Source organism: Phlebotomus papatasi, chromosome 2 (assembly GCF_024763615.1).
Source record: "Phlebotomus papatasi isolate M1 chromosome 2, Ppap_2.1, whole genome shotgun sequence".
Lineage (NCBI taxonomy): Eukaryota > Metazoa > Arthropoda > Insecta > Diptera > Psychodidae > Phlebotomus > Phlebotomus papatasi.
Genome location: NC_077223.1, coordinates 93,291,381 through 93,310,259, shown reverse-complemented (window position 1 = coordinate 93,310,259; position 18,879 = coordinate 93,291,381). Strand labels below are relative to the sequence as shown.

At 35.5% G+C, this 18,879-nt stretch overlaps 2 protein-coding genes across 2 annotated transcripts; one reads left to right on the top strand and one right to left on the bottom strand.

Moving 5' to 3' along the window:
• The first annotated feature begins 10 nt into the window (after positions 1 to 10).
• Positions 11 to 2,941, top strand: LOC129802454 (chymotrypsin-like). The gene is made up of 3 exons (XM_055848263.1): positions 11 to 429; positions 510 to 679; positions 2,051 to 2,941. The coding sequence occupies exons 1-3, from the start codon at positions 382 to 384 to the stop codon at positions 2,604 to 2,606; spliced, it is 774 nt and encodes a 257-aa protein (XP_055704238.1). The 5' UTR covers positions 11 to 381; the 3' UTR covers positions 2,607 to 2,941.
• Positions 2,759 to 18,675, bottom strand: LOC129802436 (serine/threonine-protein kinase VRK1). The gene is made up of 3 exons (XM_055848240.1): positions 18,195 to 18,675; positions 8,400 to 10,271; positions 2,759 to 3,300 (listed from the first exon to the last, which is right to left on the bottom strand). Exons 1-3 carry the CDS (start codon positions 18,367 to 18,369, stop codon positions 3,263 to 3,265), a joined length of 2,085 nt encoding a protein of 694 aa, XP_055704215.1. The 5' UTR covers positions 18,370 to 18,675; the 3' UTR covers positions 2,759 to 3,262.
• Between the last annotated feature and the right edge of the window lie 204 nt (positions 18,676 to 18,879).

Below are 18,879 nucleotides of genomic sequence, written 5' to 3'. Positions count from 1 at the left end.
AAGGGGATGACCTAAAAATTGTGATTTAATCTTTTTCTTGGAACAAACAGGAACAGCAGTCAATGACGTGCATTTTCTGCCCTTATCGTTTAGGTGTATCTTGTTGTTTCTTGTGGCGCAGGAACTGGTGCGTCAACCGGCTTTTGAACATGGAAAAAAGGTTGAATTTCGATGAATGATGGTCAATTTATTTAATTCTTTTACGTGTTGCTGTCCTTATCAAATGCTTTCTGGTATTGTACTTGTTTGATTGTGGCGATTGCCAAACGGCCCCTCTTCACTAATTAAGTCCCTCAGTCAATCAGTGTCAGGTGAAAGGCGGCTATAAAAGACACCAACGTGATCCCTGACCAGTGTTATTTTGTCTCAAAAATCAGCACAATGAAGTACTCACCTGTGCTCCTTCTCGTTTTTGCCCTGTACGCCCAGGTAAATTCATGCAGAGGATTGTGGAAGAGGACTATTTGACTAATTCTGTGATTGTGTGTTCTTCTCTTTGTCGGATTAAGGCCAATCCCACGACGTTCGTGATCAATGGCCAACAGGCAACGCCTGGATCAGCCCCATATCACGCCCATATCCTGATCAGACTCAATGCCCAGGCTCAGGAGACCCGAGTCGGCAGTGGAGTCCTTATCTCCATGACCCATGTCCTCACTACTGCCCAAAATTGCCGAAAGTAAGTGAAAAAATGTTGATTTGTGGAAAGGAAGCCACTCAATCAACCCTATCAACCTCCCCACATCAACAGTGATTACGTGAAACATTGAGAAGTGCATTCAAATGTAGTGGATTAGTTCTCAAAATCGATTTTGAAAAACACAATCAGGGCATTTAATGTGGCAATTGATAATTTTTGGAATAAGTTCTTGCGAGAAAAGTGGAGAATTCAATTATTTTAAAGCCAAAATTTCCTTTTTTTTATGAAATATCAATGCGAAACATTAGTTCTATCTATGTTTCACTTGTAAGAAAAGTTTCATACGTTTCATAAAACATTGACTGCTGATGGAAGACTGCGATTTTTTTCTATAATTCCTGTAAATTTTTAAGTAAATTTCTAAAATTATATATTTTGTGTAATTCTTCGTCTTTTTAAAGATTTTTTTGGCATAATCTTTTCATTTTATGCATAAAAAGGCAAAAGTTTCATGAAACATTGACTGCTGCTGGCAAACTGCGATTTTTTCTATAATTCCTGTAAATTTATAAGTAAATTTCAAAAATTATGTATTTTATGTAATTCTTAGTCTTTTTAAATATCTATTTTGCCATAATCTTTTCATTTTGTGCATAAAAAGGCAGGTTTAAGTGTGATATTTCAGGTTTCTCTTTCAATGTTTCATGAAACAATGTACCATGTTGGGAGAAAAACTGCCCAGTGCCCAAAAAACCCCGGAATTACTGCGATTTTTTCTATTATTCCTGTAAATTTTTAAGTAAATTTCAAAAATTATGTATTTTGTGTAATTCTTTGTCTTTTTAAAGATTTTTTTGGCATAATCTTTTCATTTTATGCATAAAAAGGCAAAAGTTTCATGAAACATTGACTGCTTATCGAAGACTGCGATTTTTTTATTATTGCTGTAAATTTTTAAGTAAATTTCTAAAATTATGTATTTTATGTAATTCTTAGTCTTTTTAAATATTTATTTTGCCATAATCTTTTCATTTTGTGCATAAAAAGGCAGGTTTAAGTGTGATGCTTCAGGTTTCTCTTTGAATGTTTCATGAAACAAGGTACCATGCTGGGAGAAAAACTGCCCAGTACCTAAAAAACCCCGGAATTACTGCGATTTTTTCTATAATTCCTGTAAATTTTTTCTAAAATTATGTATTTTGTATAATTCTTAGTCTTTTTAAATATTTATTTTGCCACAATCTTTTCATTTTTTGCATAAAAAGGCAGGTTTAAGTGTGATATTTCAGGTTTCTCTTTGAATGTTTCATGAAACAAAGTACCATTCTGGGACGAAAAAACTGCCCAGTGCCCAGAAAACCTCGGAATACCTGGAAAAAAGAACAAGAATGACTATTTTTCCTTTTGCAGCTTTGGTCACTGGAATGTGGGTGTGGGAAATGTAAACCGCCAGCAACTGCAGTGGTCAGCTACGACACATTCTGTTGTTCATCAGCAATTTGATCCCAATACGCTGAACAACAACATTTGCATCATCACCCTGACTCAGCCCTTCAATCCCAGTGCCAACATCCAGTCTATCACTCTGCCTCAGGCCTCTGACACCCAGGTACCCTTCCCCAATGAGGAGGGACGCTTCAATGGATTTGGCTTCACCGGACCAACTGGTCCATTCGCCGAGACCCTCATGATGGGCTTCAAACGTGTTACCACTGACCAACAATGCGCCCAGGCTTATCCTCATTTGGCCAACTTCCTCCAGAACAACTTCTGTGCCATCGATGGTGCTCAGAGCACCTTCTGTGCCGGTGACCAGGGAACTGGTCTCGTTGGTATTGTTCGCTTCCAAACTGTCCTCGTTGGCTTGGCCTCCTTCACCAATCAGAACTGTTTGGCCACCAATCCTGGTGCTTTTGTGCGCGTTGCTAGCTACAGAAACTGGATCCAGCAGAATTCTGGTGTCTAAACACCCCCAAAAATTCCCATTGCCCTCCAAGCCCCTTTCCCACCTTCCCATCCTTCCACCAATTTCCCCAGCAAATTGTACTGCAAGTACTGAACATGGAATAAATGAAGAGGCAATTTTTAGGTGTTTTGTAGTTGTTACAAGTAAAAGTCTTTCTTTATTTTTCATTAAAATCCAGTTTATTTTCAGAAGAAGCTAAACTTGAGAAAAAAAATAAAACAGAAAATTCAAAATGAATTATTACCATTTTCTTGTAATGCTAAATGAGAGCGCAGTTCATCTTTTTACTTATTTAAAAAAAAAATTGGTGAAATAATAAAAAATAGTCACATAAAGCTTTTTTTTAATATATTCAATTACTACGTCTGTATTTTCTTTTAGCTCTCTCTCAGGATATTTTTTTCTTCATTACTTTTTTTTTAATTAATTTTTTCTGTGTCATTGATACACCTACTGTAAATTGTAGTCACAAAGGAATGAAGAAATGCGGGGGGATAAAGTGAAGATTCTAATCATGTCTTTCGCACATAAATATAATCCTACATTCTTACTAATAATTTTTTTTTCTGTTTTTTTTATCGTGAAATTTTAATTTTTGTTGTTCACTTTCTCTCTCTTTCACTTTCTCTCTCAGCAATGGTATTTTATTTCAGACTCTATCCTCGGTAAGTTGGTCTCTTCTCGGCTGGCGAACCTGTGTTCAAAAAATATTTATCAATTCAATTACTAAAAGATACAGATAATAAATACAGATAGTGATATATTTCCCGGAAAGCTAATTAATAAAATTGTGTAATTGTCCAAAAACGCAATTCCACTGAAATATTAGTTGTTGTCTATCAAGGTTTTTTTTTGGAGCTCTTTTGTCACAAAATAAGAACATCGACCTTCCCTATTGTCAATTTTTTTTTTATCTTTTGAACTCCACAAACCCATTGATTTTGAATTACAGACAAAAGTTCGATTACTTACTTCCCCAAAAGATCATATTCTGGTAAGTTTTAGAATTCTCTATTTTAGAGAAAAATTACATAATAGTGCTATTCCAATGAAAAATGATCATGTTTTTTTAGTACTTTAATTTTTCAAATGCTTCTGCATTATCGACTTTTCTTTGCGATGGTTCCTGTCTTGACTGTTGCCCCCTGTCCTCGCTGTGTTATAAATAACCGTTATAACCAGGGGTGACATTAATTATGAAAAATGCGACCAGTTTTAGTGTCAATTTTTCCTGTTTTCGTACACATTTCACGAGATATCTCCAAAACTGCGTAGGTTACCACTTTGGGGTTTTCGGTTGCGTTTACGTTATTAAATTGGCTTTTATTTCGTATTAGTATTACTTGCTAATTCATTTTACAATGACAAAAAACAGCTAATAAACTCAAAAGTTTTTCGGCACGCTAGAAACATACGGGAACCATAGGAAACGTCATGCCCCTGGTTATAACCCAAAAAACAATCGTGACAGAAACCAACATAAGAACCGTCGATAAAACAGAACACTTAAAAACAGTAAAATGCGTAAGAAACACGTTCTATTTTCATTAAAATAGCATCATTATGGTGCTACAGTCGAGTTCCTCAAATTTCAACTCCTCAAATTTGAGCTTCGGTTGAGTTCAAAATGTAAAATTTAAGTTTATGTTAAGAAAGTTTTGCGCGGAGTTTGAATGAGAACCATTTTTTCTCTGGTGTTTCCTCAATATTATCATATTATATTAATTTTCTCAACAAATTCTATTTATTTAACAATAAATTGCATTTAAATATTCTCTAATGTTCTTTTTCTTAATTTAAGGAAAGTTTTAGATGAATTTCGTTACGTTTTTGAAAATATTGTTCAAATTTGGGAAACTCTACTGTATTCTTTTTTATTTTAGCACGTTACTGTTCTCAAGTGCTTCTACATAATCGACTTTTCTTTGATCTGGTTCCTATCTCGATTATTTTTCTCAATCCTCGTTTTAAAACCACCAAACAGTCGTGACAAGAACCAATACAAAGAAAGTCAATAATGCAGAAACACTTGAGAGTAGTAATGTACTAAAAAAATGTTTAGGAAAAAGATTTCCCCTCTTTATTTTTCATTGGAATAGCAACATAAAGCGTTTCTGAATTCATTACCCGATTTGGAGGCTAAACGGTTAGAGATAGTAGCTTATGGTTCTTTAGAAAAAGGCTTTGGAGAGCGTACTTTTTTGCTCATTTGGACAAATTGGTATCCATTTGAAAGGTCTTTAATTTTCTATCAAAATTTCAGTAGTTTTAAGCGTTTACGAAACAGCAATAAATTTATATTTTTTAATGTAAAATGCAATTCTTTGACCATTTGCGCTACTTTAGCGCATATTATCAATCAAAAAACCTAAGACAGAGTTTTCCACCGATTTACTCTGGAGGTTGAGTACCACAGCTAAGTCGGCGGTGGCCTCTATCACACACACATTGAATTCCTTGAAAACCTGTATTTGTAAAATTTTTGCTTTCAAGAGCTCCAGCTCAAAAGCAGTGAAATAAATAAATAAATAAAATAAAAGCAGTGAGGAAATCTTAAAATTCCAAATTGAAAATAATTACAAATTACCACATTTTACCTTAAACAGAAAAATAGGGTAAGTGTGCCAAATTTCGGCATAGTTACATATAAGCACCGAAGTCCTAAATTTGAAATGCAATATTTTTAATTCATATTGATTTTTTTTGTTACTTCCTTTTCGGGAAGATTGTGTGGAACCTTGAAAACTAGTTTATCATCTTTGCTTTCTTTAAATTACTTGCTAAAATATTGAAAAATTAATAAAAATATGGACATTGCTTTGGGTGGTATTCCGGCCACTTTGAGTAAAATTCCGGCCACCTTGTTTGTAACCACCTTTTGTAACGCAACGGATAGAAAATTTCAAAACGTCAAACGGAAGGAGTTTAATATTTAGTTTAATACGTTTATATGACCCACAATCCCTGAGATCTTTCGTGTAATTTGTCCTGAAGATCTGAAGAGTAGGATCTCAAATTTACGAGCAGATTCCCGTAGCAATTTGCCCTTCTTGAACTCTTCTGAGGCCTTTTCCACATCATCTTTTTCATAAAAGCGATGGTTTTTTTCTCTGGACATTGTAGAACTCAGAAATTGAAAAAAAAACACAAAATGAATAAGAAATTTAGGAAAGCGAAAGATGTTGCCGGAATAGGCAACACTACCTCACCGGAGAGACGCTCACAAAGTATATACAGTAGACTCTCGCTAATTCGGCTCTTTTAAGATCGGGCTACTTTTTAATTCGGGCAGCCGTTACATTTGAAAAAAGTTTGTTGTCATTTTTCAAGTTTCATTATGATTATCAAATGAGCAAATATCCACAAATTTGCAATGGTTTGTCGTAGTTTTGTTGTGTTTTAAGGGGTTTTCATGAAATTTACTACAAATATGAGTTTGTAAATTCAATATGTGTATGCAAATGAATAAAAAATCGTTGCATTTTAAGAACTTTGTCGCGCGAATTTCTCTGTAATTCTGGTGACATTTTGGTCCCGAATGCCCGAATTTGAGAGAGTCTACTGTACTTTTTTACGCGAAATACAGGATCCAGCTGGGAAATTTCACCCGAAATTTAAAGATTGATTCAGTATTAACATAACAGAAACAATATTTAATGAAAACTAATCTATTTTCATGAAAAACACCGAAGGAAAACCTTCTGCACTTCACCACAAATCACAAGACTGCTAGAAACGCAATCGATCTGTCACAATTTTTGTAAGAGTCTTTCCACACTGAGTTTTTACAACGTAATTTAAATTGAAATTATATCTAAAATTTAACGGTCTTTGTGTTAATACATCCTAAAATGAATAAATATTTAAAAGCAAAATGAATTCATTGAGGCTATTTACACCGCCGCATTAGATTGAAGTGTTCCAAAATTGGATTTCGGATCATTAAGTCTCAATCTAAGGCCGCAATCTAAACGGTGTCATCGAGGTCATTTAGACTATCGCATTAGATTCAGACTGACTTGTCCCAAAATCCGATTTTGGAACAATTCAATCTCAATCCAATGCGGCGGTATAAATGGCATCATTGACTATTCGAAGATTAGATACATAATTTTAATTTATTTATTTGCTTGGCTGAAATTACACTCAAAGTGGCCGAAATTACAAGCTGGCCGAAATTTGGCACACTTGCCCTATTATATTATTTCCAAATTCATTAGGATCAGTTTCATTGCCAGTTTAGAACTGAATTAGACTTATCAAAAATTCCAAGACCGTTACAACGAGCCCAAACATAATACCATTCGATTGAGAAATTCACTCCTCCAGAGCCTTTTAAACATTTGACCTTGAAAAACCGTTATTAGGAATGATACCCAAAAAAAAGTTTTGGACGGGAATAGGGGTGAGGGGAAATGAAAGGCATGTTAATTGTCCCAGGATGGATTTGAGGGGGCGGTGTCCTACGAAAGTTCCGAGTCTCTATGTCTAACCGTTTGGGTTCTAATTACGGTAACGGTCAGAATATCGAAAATATCGCCGAGTAAATCAGCAACCGTGTTAAGTGCATTTGCTTTGTGTCTGCATTCGTTTCAAACGCCACGCATGCAATGCGTCGTTTACAAAGGGAGAAAAATGGTTTCTGTGGGTGGAGGCTGGAAATTCGGGTGGTGAAAAAAATCAAGGTATTACTGCTCTCTCTGTGGAATTCGACCAGTGTAAAATTATATCAATACAGCATGGGATTATCTTTCAAAAAATTAGTCTTAGCCAACTCGATTTTCAAGGTAACATTCCCCATTGCAAAAGAAAGCGGAATAGGAATAACAAGCGAAAAATTCCTTGGAATTTTCCACTAATTTTCCTTAAAAAATTCCATAGGAATTTTCCATAATAGGTTCCAAGGAAAATTTAATGGATTTATGCTGGATTTTTTCTATAGAATACATCCATGGAAATGCTCGTGGAATTTATATGGATTTTTCCACCAAAATAAAATGGAGAAAAAATGAAGCTGTCACACGCACCTCATGATTTTACTTCCGAATTTTATAGAAACGGCAAAGATTACGAGGATTATAATATGTTTTTATAAACCAGCAATAACGAATTGACACTTTGAGCAATAAAAAAATATTTTATTAAAAAAAATTTTTTTTCCTAAAATATATATTAATTAACATAAAAACAGCATTATTTTAGGTTGGCGACCTATTTAATGTAATCACTTCATTATTGTCTACACGAAACGCAGCATCGCATAATTAATTATATTATAATTGCCACATGAATCACTAGAAATGTTTGCGGAAGGTTTGGAAACAAATTCTAAAAGTTGTCGCAACACCATTTTATTTGTTTGACATTTCAGAAAACTAGTGGAAAAATCCATATAAAACACTATGGAAAGATAGTGGAAATTTCCATATGTTTTTTCCAGCTTATCCCGCGGACGTTTCACGTGTGAGTTTCCATATAAATCTTCCGCGGAATACCGCGGAATTTAACGCTGGAATTCCAGCATGTCGTACTAGTAAATTCCATGGAGCACTATGATTTCCATGGAATTTCCGGCTTTAAATTCCATAGGAAAACTTAGTGGAATTTTAGCGTTAAATTCCAGCGAATTTAGCCATTTGGACGCAAGTTTTCCATTGGAATTTTTGCGGAATTTTGCTATGGGGTTGTGCACTTTTCAATGGTGCGTGCGATTTCTTCAAATTCAAATGTTTCCCAATGCCTACTGTGACCCTGAAACAAAATTGGGCAGAAAGATAAAAAAATTTCTCTTACCATTCACACAAACGAGATCTTCCATTTTCTTCAGGATACTTCGTGTGGCTGGCCTCCTCTTGGCTGGCAGCTTCTTTTTGCCTTCCTGCTGCTGCTCAATTAGTCGCATCAGTTTCTTCTTCTGCTTCTTCTTACTCACACGCTTGTCCCCATTCATCTTGCTGGCCGTGAAGATACTTTTGCGCGTGGGCTTTATAACAGTCCTCAATCCCGCCTTCTTTCGCTGCATCTTAACAGCACTAACCACTGACTCCTTGGGTGCTACTGGTGCTTTTGGAATCTCCAACAAACGCTTGTTGTTGCTCTTCTGTGTAACACTGATGACAGATCCATTGAGAGTATCATTGCACAGTGATCTCTCAAGGATCTTCCTCTCCATCTCCACGATGGCATAGGTGGGACGTCCTCTGTACTTATGAATAGTTGGTGTTGCCATCTCCTCACAAATGCTAAATTCCCTGTCTGTGCGATCCTTCACAAGAATATCCGGATCTGTATTGACAATATCTGTCCATGTATAAGTTTTATCATGATTTTTCTCCTCATTTGCCATCTTTTTCGACCGGAGATTCTTCAGATGAACCGATGGAGTTTCCTTGAGACCCACCTCCTGACGCTGCTTATAGTCACGGATTTTTCCATCAATCATTTTGGCCATGCGATTGCCTTCATAGGCCTTGGAGGACTGCATCTCACTGAGATTGAGCACGAGTTCCGTGCCACCGAGTCTTCTGTACTCTTCCAGGAAGATGTTGCGGCAGTGACTGTAATCCGGCTTTTCGCAATAGGTCAAATTGCCAACGTAACTAAGATAGGTACCAAGATACTTGGGTACATTCTTCCCATAAACATGCTCCAGCATCGTTGGGACATTTAGCATAAAATGCTCCTTCATATGGTGTACACGCTCGAGATTCTGCTCCTTATTCACCACTTCACTGTCCAACTTCCACGGCAGAAAACCCTCGCTCCAGTACACAAGATTGTACCCTAAGCATTCGAGATCACTTCGCCGTGAATGGGCTCCCATGTGTGCATCTCGCGATGTAAATTCCAGTGTACCATCATGGGCACGACGTTGATCAATGCAAAATGGCCTGTGAACACCCAAAGAATCCACAAATTTTGACGCCAATCCAAAGTCTATCAGATAAATCCTGTCCACTGTGACTGTTGTGACTTCCTTCTCACGCCGAAACTTTCGCTTACTCTTAGTCACCTCCACCAAAATCTCATCATCCATATCATCAGAGAAATTTGATGCACTATCAGAATCCGTATCATCCACACAATAATTAATACTCTTGAGTGGCCTAAGACGTTGTGTATGTCGATTGTAGGTATTTTTTCTCTGATTTACCAATGGATACCACCCAAAATCATCATCAAATATCCCATTTGGATGATTTTCTTTTGTTCCACGCAGAGTACGTCCATTGCCATGGACAGTCTTCACCTCCTGCCCAATCATCAGATTTTCCGCCTTAATGTCCGAATGTGCATACCCATTGTCATGTAAATGCTGAAGAATATCGAGAATCTGACAGGCAATCACAAGAATACTCTTCTGATCAATTATATGGTGCTCCTTGACAATTGAATATAAATTGTATTTGTAGCGCTCGAGAATGAGAAAACGATAGCGTGTTTTGCCCATAACATGAGATCCCGATGCAATATACTTGGGCATTCCCGGTGGAAGCTCCTGACCCTCCTCTGTGCATCGGCCAGCATTCATCAGACAGTGAATCTCCACAAAGAGCGGTCCATTGGTATGTGGCTCTATTTTTACCACATAATTAGCTGATGCAGCCGTTACGGACTTACCAGTGTTCTCAGATGCTAAATAAATCTGCCCAAAACTCCCATTATCTGGACAAAAGCAAGAAAAAAGGCATTTGATTGGAAAGAAAAAAATATCTCTAAGCTCTCTCTCCTTTATCCAGAAGCTTCTCAATTTACTGACAACAAATGATTTTTTTTAGCAAAATTCTAATGCAAAGAGACTAGTACTAAAATGATGGCCATAAGTCTAGAAATTTTGTAAATAGATTCACATTTATGGCCATATAAAAATTATATGATAATAATGGATTTAATAATTTTAAAGGAGTGAAAATATCTAAAAAGAATCGAAAGTTATCTTTTATCAAATTTCTGTGAGGTAAGGTGAGGCAGTTAACTCCTAAATTGCAAATTAAATTTTGAGATCGTTTTATAAAAAGATGATCGACTAAATTAATACAGTAGACTCTCTCTCAATTGGGCATATGGGGCACAATGTCATCCAAATAATCGATAGGATAAAAAAAGGAACCACAGCAAATTTAAGCAAATTTGCTTCATCCCGGCTAACACAAGGTAAGCGCAATGATATAATTAAAGGCATTGTACATGCTCTTAAATAATAACTTAGTCCAAGTTCATAAATTAAGTGCTTAATAAGTACTTATTAAGCACTTAATTAAGGAATTTTTTGAGCGAAAGTAGTGACATCTGGTGGTAAAAAGTGGAAACTGGAATAGAGAATGCGACGGACATATGTTACCCATTGGATAGAAAGAGATGAATCAAATTGATGTTTCAGAAAAACATAACCATAAAATGTTATTAAACTAATGAAATGTTTTTATAAAAGTATCTTTCTTGAAGTTCAGTGAAATAAGTGCAGTATAATTTAACACTCTTCTTTGCATTTTGATTTGGTAATTTACTGAATGCTCTTCCCGTAGTCCCTATAGGGGAAATGCTTCTAATTTTGTCCAGTTTCTTATTTTGGACACTTTGAGGATAACATTGGACACTAAAAATAAATTGATTAAAATGATGGATTTTTATTCCAATATTTGATGAATAATGAATTCTATCTAAATATTTGTTCTTTTTGGAAGATTTTAACACTAAATACGTTAAAATATGAATATGATTTGAGTTGAAATTGCTTTGTTGAAAATTCAGTGTGAGCAATTGCTTACGAGAAATATGACAGAACTTCGTGGCTTACTTCAGTCTTATTTAGTTTTGGTGAAGTACTAACAAAGTTTGTTCGCTGTTTTTGAGTGATATTATTGAATATTCATTGAGTATTGTGTTGATTCACGTTACTGATGATTTGTACATTTGACCTGAAGTGAGATTTGCCTTGTGAATTATATTTTTCGTGTGAAAAATGGGAAATTTTTTAAGACATTCACCAGTGAGGTGATGATTCTTATTTTGGACAGGTGTTTTTCTCACGAAATTTCGTGAAGTTTTAACTTTTGTGATGATTAGGTTGGACAAATGCCTGGAGAAATGAAGGAGCATCATCTCTACGAAAGAGATGCAGTGAGAAATGCCTTGAAAGGCTCCCGGAAAGGGCAGGGAATGACCGAATCCGCACGTACTTGGAGTACCGAAGTCAACTCACTTTAATGAATGATATGGAAAGTTTCTGGGCGTCTTGTGACATTCCACGTTTCCCTTACATGACCAGGAAGAGGACTTGGTAAGATTGGTTCATAAAATGAAGAACAATGGGCATCCTGTTGAGGCGGATTATCTGTCCAAATTTACAGACAAGTTGTAAAAATTAATAATCAAGTTGTCCAAAATAAGAGTCAAATTCACCTCTACATATCAATTCATTTTTAAACGTATTAAAACTAATTTTAGTAAAAATGAGATGATAAATTGCTTGCCAAGTTTCTAAACAATCCTCCTGAAAAGAGAGTAACAAGAAAAGTCAATTAGTATTGAAAATATGGCACTTCAAACTTAGGATATCGATGCTTATATGCAGACTGTCCAAAATTATAAGCACTTCCCCTAGCTTGTAATCCGGAAATGTTATTTGCCTACAAATATCCCAAGATATTAAATCCTTTCTTTGATGCCTTCAACTTGCGATACGGTTGTTTGAATTTTTAACAACTATCTTATTTTCTGTTCAATCTTCCCTTTAGCGCGTGATCCGGGAGTGTAAATTACACACAAAATTACCAAATTTCGACGAATCCTCTCTCCAGTCCCACAAGCGTATACCGGGAGTCTCATAAGCTCACGTTTCGGGAGTTTACATTTAAAAAAGTTTTGCATTTAATATTGATCGTTCTATTGATTTTTTGTTCCAGATTCATCTAAAACACTTCTTACGGGAAAGATGAGGACAAGAACTCCATCCGGCAATAGTTGCAACCTGAGAAAAAAGTGTCGTGCCGGGCAACATAACAGGGAAGAGGTAGCAACGTTCTCACTAGTGTATTTTGGAATTTTACTTTGGCATATAATAAAACATGGTAAATTAAAAATATATGTTTTTAGAACTGTTGAAAAGGCGCTTAGGTGAAAGTCCTTAATTAAGTACTTAGTGATAATACTTTTTATGTCCTTAATACAAACTACTTAATTAAGGACTTTAACAAAGACCTTAATTAAGTACTTAATATTAAGGCTGAGTCATGGCATATTAGTTTCACTACTTTCCACAAAGCGCTGACGTTTGTCTCATTTTCATATATTTTTTAAGTTATTAAATGTTCTACAACTCCTTAAAATTAAGTCATTGAGTTAAGAACTTATTAAATGCTTAATAAGTACTTAATGTGTTAGCCGGGATAATTAAACTAATTAAACGTGAAAATTATTAACAACATTTTTCGCCCGATTGAAAAAGAGCCGATTGATAGAAAGTCTACTGTACCGTTGCCTTCTCAACCGGGAAGTATGAGTCATACTATGGACGATATGTAGTCTACAATTATGCCGAAGTAATCATCATCATCGGTTTTACGGAAGATAATTGAGGTTATGTGTTATGAAAATTGGCTTTTCGATTGTGTGCCGAAAATGGTAGCGCTTTACGAAACCTTTCATTTGCGTCATTACTAATCAAATTCGCTCAAATAGAACAGGAGAGATGACGATCTGAATATCGTGAAATTTAACCCTCGCGCCTCTTTTTGGAAACTTCATTGCATAGACTACTAGACTAATAATAGCACAACGTTCCATAGAGGAAGTTAGGCTTTCCCGCAAAGGGAGTTAGGAACACTCACTATTTTTTTCTTATACAAGGATAGGGTTGTCAGATCAGACCCATGCCTCGTGGAGAATTTGCAATTAAGCTCATTGAATGCAATTCGAACATCTTTAACGCCAGAAAAGTTCCTGGTGACATAAAGGGGATTCGGACTCGGGATACCCCATATAGTTAGGGTCAAGGGTGTCGGAGCGACTTGATTTTTTTGACAGATATAAAGCGCAGCTATAACATTCAAAAATTGTAGCCCGATCCGTGCCACGTGCCATAGGGCCGAAGCTAAGGACCTTGACAGACCCGAGGATTAGCCGAGAGACGGCTTAGCGTAATTATACTCCACATAAAAGTTAAATTTCATTTCTATAATTTTCCACTAAGTCGTCTGTCGGCTTAAGTCGTAAGTGTGTCTAGGGCATAATCGACTTAAGAAATTAAGATTAAGATAAGATTTTGCCAGGGGTCAGTGCTCCATTTCGAGGGTAGCCGCTCCATATCACAGCTCTCTGGGCAACCAGTGCCGCTACTATATCACAGCATCCCTTCTCGGTGTGTGTTTGGATCAGTAACAGTGAATATTTGTATTCATTCTTTGAATGAATAGTTAGGGGAAAGGCTCATAATTTTGTCCAGTTTCTTATTTTGGACACTTTGAGGATAACATTGGACACTAAAAATAAATTGATTAAAATGATGGATTTTTATTCCAATATTTGATGAATAATGAATTCTATCTAAATATTTGTTCCTTTTGGAAGATTTTAACACTAAATACGTTAAATTTTGAATATGATTTGAGTTGAAATTGCTTTTTGTTGAAAATTCAGTGTGAGCAATTGCTTACGAGAAATATGACAGAACTTCGTGGCTTACTTCAGTCTTATTTAGTTTTGGTGAAGTACTAACAATGTTTCTTCGCTTTTTTTCAGTGATATTATTGAATATTCATTGAATATTGTGTTGATTCACGTTACTGATGATTTGTACATTTGACCTGAAGTGAGATTTGCCTTGTGAATTATATTTTTCGTGTGAAAAATGGGAAATTTTTTAAGACATTCACCAGTGAGGTGATGATTCTTATTTTGGACAGGTGTTTTTCTCACGAAATTTCGTGAAGTTTTAGCTTTTGTGATGACTAGGTTGGACAAATGCCTGGAGAAACAAAGGAGCATCATCTCTACGAAAGAGATGTAGCGAGAAATGCCTTGAAAGGCTCCCGGAAAGGTCAGGGAATGAGCGAATCCGCACGTATTTGGAGTATCGAAGTCAACTCACTTTAATGAATGATATGGAAAGTTTCCGGGCTTCTGTGACATTCTACGTTTCCCTTACATGAACAGGAAGAGAACTTGGTAAGATTGGTTCATCAAATGAAGAACAATGGGCACCCTATTGAGGCGGATTAGCTGTCCAAATTTACAGCCAAGTTGGCCAAATTAATAAACAAGTTGTCCAAAATAAGAGCCAAGGTCACCTCTACTTATCAATTCATTTTTAAACGTATTAAAACTAATTTTAATAAAAATAAGACGATAAATAGCTTGCTAAGTTTCTAAACAACCCTTCTGAAAAGAGAGTAACAAGAAATGTCAATTAGTATAGAAAATATCGCACTTCAAACTTGGAACTTCGATGCTTATAAGCAGACTGTCCAAAATTATGAGCACTTCCCCTAATGCTTTGAAGAGAATCTGTAGTTAATGCTTTAAATTCTTTGAAGAGAAATCTTTTTCTGTAGAAACCAAAAAGAAAAAGAAGACCCAAAACCAAAAAGAAAAATTTTGGTCTTGGGTCCCCGGTCTAGAAAAAAGGCATTTTCACTGTATTATAACGTAATAAGAATGCACCGCCTCTGCCCAAAAAACTCCGGGAGCATGGAAGAAGTATCCACACTACGAGGAAATCGTTCCTGGGGCGATCTACGATCAGCAGATTCTTTCAATTATGAGAAAGTTTCAATTGTAATACAAATAAAGTGTCTCGATACGTTTAATTAATAACCAAAATTAATGATTACAGTACATTCTCATCAGTTTTCCACTAAGTCGCCTTTCGACTTAAGCCATAGGTCTGTCTAGGGCAAGGAGCTGAACTATTAAGATGAAAGGGCTTTTCGAAATGGTGGGAGGAGGAGCGGTGGGTGGTCAATGTACCAAGTTGTAATTTCCACACGATTATATAACTTGCCAAAAACCGGAAGTTGATATCACTCTTAGTTTAGGATATATTGAGCTCCAAAAAGCGGACAAACGAACGGGAAAATTTTTTATCCGTCCATAAATTCGTGATCAGGAATTTAATTATCTTGAATATAATTCATAACGGGCATTCAATGGGCCAAGTAGTAGAGTCCTCGCTCTATGATACAAGTGTCCCGGGTTCGAATCCCCTTTAGGTCACCAGGAATTTTTCTGGCGTTAAAGGTGTTCGAATTGCATCCAGTGAGCTTCACTGCATTTGATTCCAAGGGCATAGGACTGACAACCTCATCCCGTACAAGAAAAAATAATAATGTATGTCTAGAAATCCCCTTGCGGGAAGTCCTAGTTCCTTCATGGAATGTTGTCCCAGCATTATTATTATTAATGTACCTTCTCATCCTAAAATTTTTAAAGGAATATGGAAAAATATTAAGTGTTTGAAGCCAGAGTATGTGCGAAGCCTGAAAGACTCCCCTTATAGGTTTTGTAAGGAACTTTATGAAATTAACTTTTCGGGAATTAAGAATCCTAATAAGTAATACATTTGATTGATTTCAATATTATCACAGCCAACAGATGCACAATAATCTTTTTAAATGCCTTGTATTCATTTCATTATTTTAATATTATTTATAGAATTTTTTGTGTGTATAGGGGAAGTGCTTATAATTTTGGACAGTCTGCATATAAGCATCGATATCCTAAGTTTGAAGTGCCATATTTTCAATACTAATTGACTTTTTTTGTTACTCTCTTTTCAGAAGGATTGTTTAGAAACTTGGCAAGCTATTTATCATCTCATTTTTACTAAAATTAGTTTTAATACGTTTAAAAATGAATTGATATGTAGAGGTGAATTTGACTCTTATTTTGGACAACTTGGTTATTAATTTTTACAACTTGTCTGTAAATTTGGACAGATAATCCGCCTCAACAGGATGCCCATTGTTCTTCATTTTATGAACCAATCTTACCAAGTCCTCTTCCTGGTCATGTAAGGGAAACGTGGAATGTCACAAGAAGCCCAGAAACTTTCCATATCATTCATTAAAGTGAGTTGACTTCGGTACTCCAAGTACGTGCGGATTCGCTCATTCCCTGCCCTTTCCGGGAGCCTTTCAAGGCATTTCTCACTGCATCTCTTTCGTAGAGATGATGCTCCTTCATTTCTCCAGGCATTTGTCCAACCTAGTCATCACAAAAGCTAAAACTTCACGAAATTTCGTGAGAAAAACACCTGTCCAAAATAAGAATCATCACCTCACTGGTGAATGTCTTAAAAAATTTCCCATTTTTCACACGAAAAATATAATTCACAAGGCAAATCTCACTTCAGGTCAAATGTACAAATCATCAGTAACGTGAATCAACACAATATTCAATGAATATTCAATAATATCACTCAAAAACAGCGAACAAACTTTGTTAGTACTTCACCAAAACTAAATAAGACTGAAGTAAGCCACGAAGTTCTGTCATATTTCTCGTAAGCAATTGCTCACACTGAATTTTCAACAAAGCAATTTCAACTCAAATCATATTCAAATTTTAACGTATTTAGTGTTAAAATATTCCAAAAAGAACAAATATTTAGATAGAATTCATTATTCATCAAATATTGGAATAAAAATCCATCATTTTAATCAATTTATTTTTAGTGTCCAATGTTATCCTCAAAGTGTCCAAAATAAGAAACTGGACAAAATTAGAAGCATTTCCCCTAATGCTCAGCGCACAATAACTTTTGTTTGTAAACATGTTTTCAAAATTTCCTATGAGAGTGAGCGAGATGACTAGATATAGATCCCAGTCACTCTCACTGAAATGTCAAAAACATGTTTACATAACAAAATTTATTATGCGTTGGGCATAATTCAATTATTATTAATATTTATTTTGTTTATAAGGACATTTCCAAAAATTTTTTCTGATTGTTGGGGAACGCTATTTAAATTTGGAAGCGAATCAAAGGGAATCAGTTGCTTATCTGTTTTTGTTTATCCCGTTAAGTTTGTTGATGTTCAATTTACAATTGCACCGCAACACTTCTTTGGTTCAATTTCAATAAAATTATTAATTTATTAACTTCCTTTGATGATCTTTAAAAAAATTGATATGTTTTCAAACTGAAGATAAGGCTTTAATATTAATATTCTTAAATTATTTTAATAACTTTATTCTACGATTTCTCATTCGTTTGTAAAAAATAGTTTTTTCAATTAAATATTATTCTTGATCTTACGATTTTTGGTGACTTATGTATCAGGTTTATATTGAAGCTTCGTCCAAATTCTTTTTAGTATTAATAAAAAAATAATAAACAAAAATCATCTGTTTGAAAGATTTGAAAAGTCCGTTAAAAACAAAAATATCAACAAAAATATCCGAGCAATCGATGGAGGAATCGGAAGAGAAAGGAGAGAGAGAGAACACTTTGAACCGGGTGAATCGGTAATGAAGGGGAAATTCATTCGATATCGCTACATGTTCGATAAAACTTGCATTTTTTCAGGCATTTTCACCCCTTTGTGCAATAAATTTAGCAATTTTGGCAAAAAACAACCCCAAACTTACCAATTGGTTTTCCAATTCTCCATTTCTTCTTATTGATGTCCTCCAGAATTGTCCCAACCAGAGGGTCATCATTGAGGGCGGAAACACAACTCTCTTCATCCTCACTTTTCTCACATTTAGCCACTTTCTTGGATCTTTCCGCGTAGCAAGATCGATCAGTCTTTCTTTTTCCCATTCTCCACAGTCTTGAAAATTTGGTTTTTATAGCCCCAAGCCTAGGGTGTCTTCCTCATTTGATGGAAGTGCCTCGAATGACACCCAGTAACTTTCCTTCGTCTTTTCCAATGGAAATACCCCAATTTTTGACAAAATCACACTGCAATTCGCTGCACCAATTCTCCAGGATGAATTTTAGCTGTTTATCATAGCAATGGAATAGTTATTTCACAGATTTTCACACAATTTTCTTCACAGCAACTTTCGGTAATGGCTGGCTGAAAGCCCATTAACAAAACAATTATTGACAAGAGAAAAATCGTTAAATTTGCCATGTTGATTTACCGCTTGAATTTTCGTCTAAAACTCTACTGGTATAATAATTACCGCAATCAATTTTTCTGCTGCAATCCCCTATGGAATTACACAATAAAATAACTTCTGAGGGAAAACCACAACGAATCAAGATCATATTCCTAAATAGAGAAAAATTCTGGAGCTTATAAATTCAAAAGAAAAATCCTGTCGA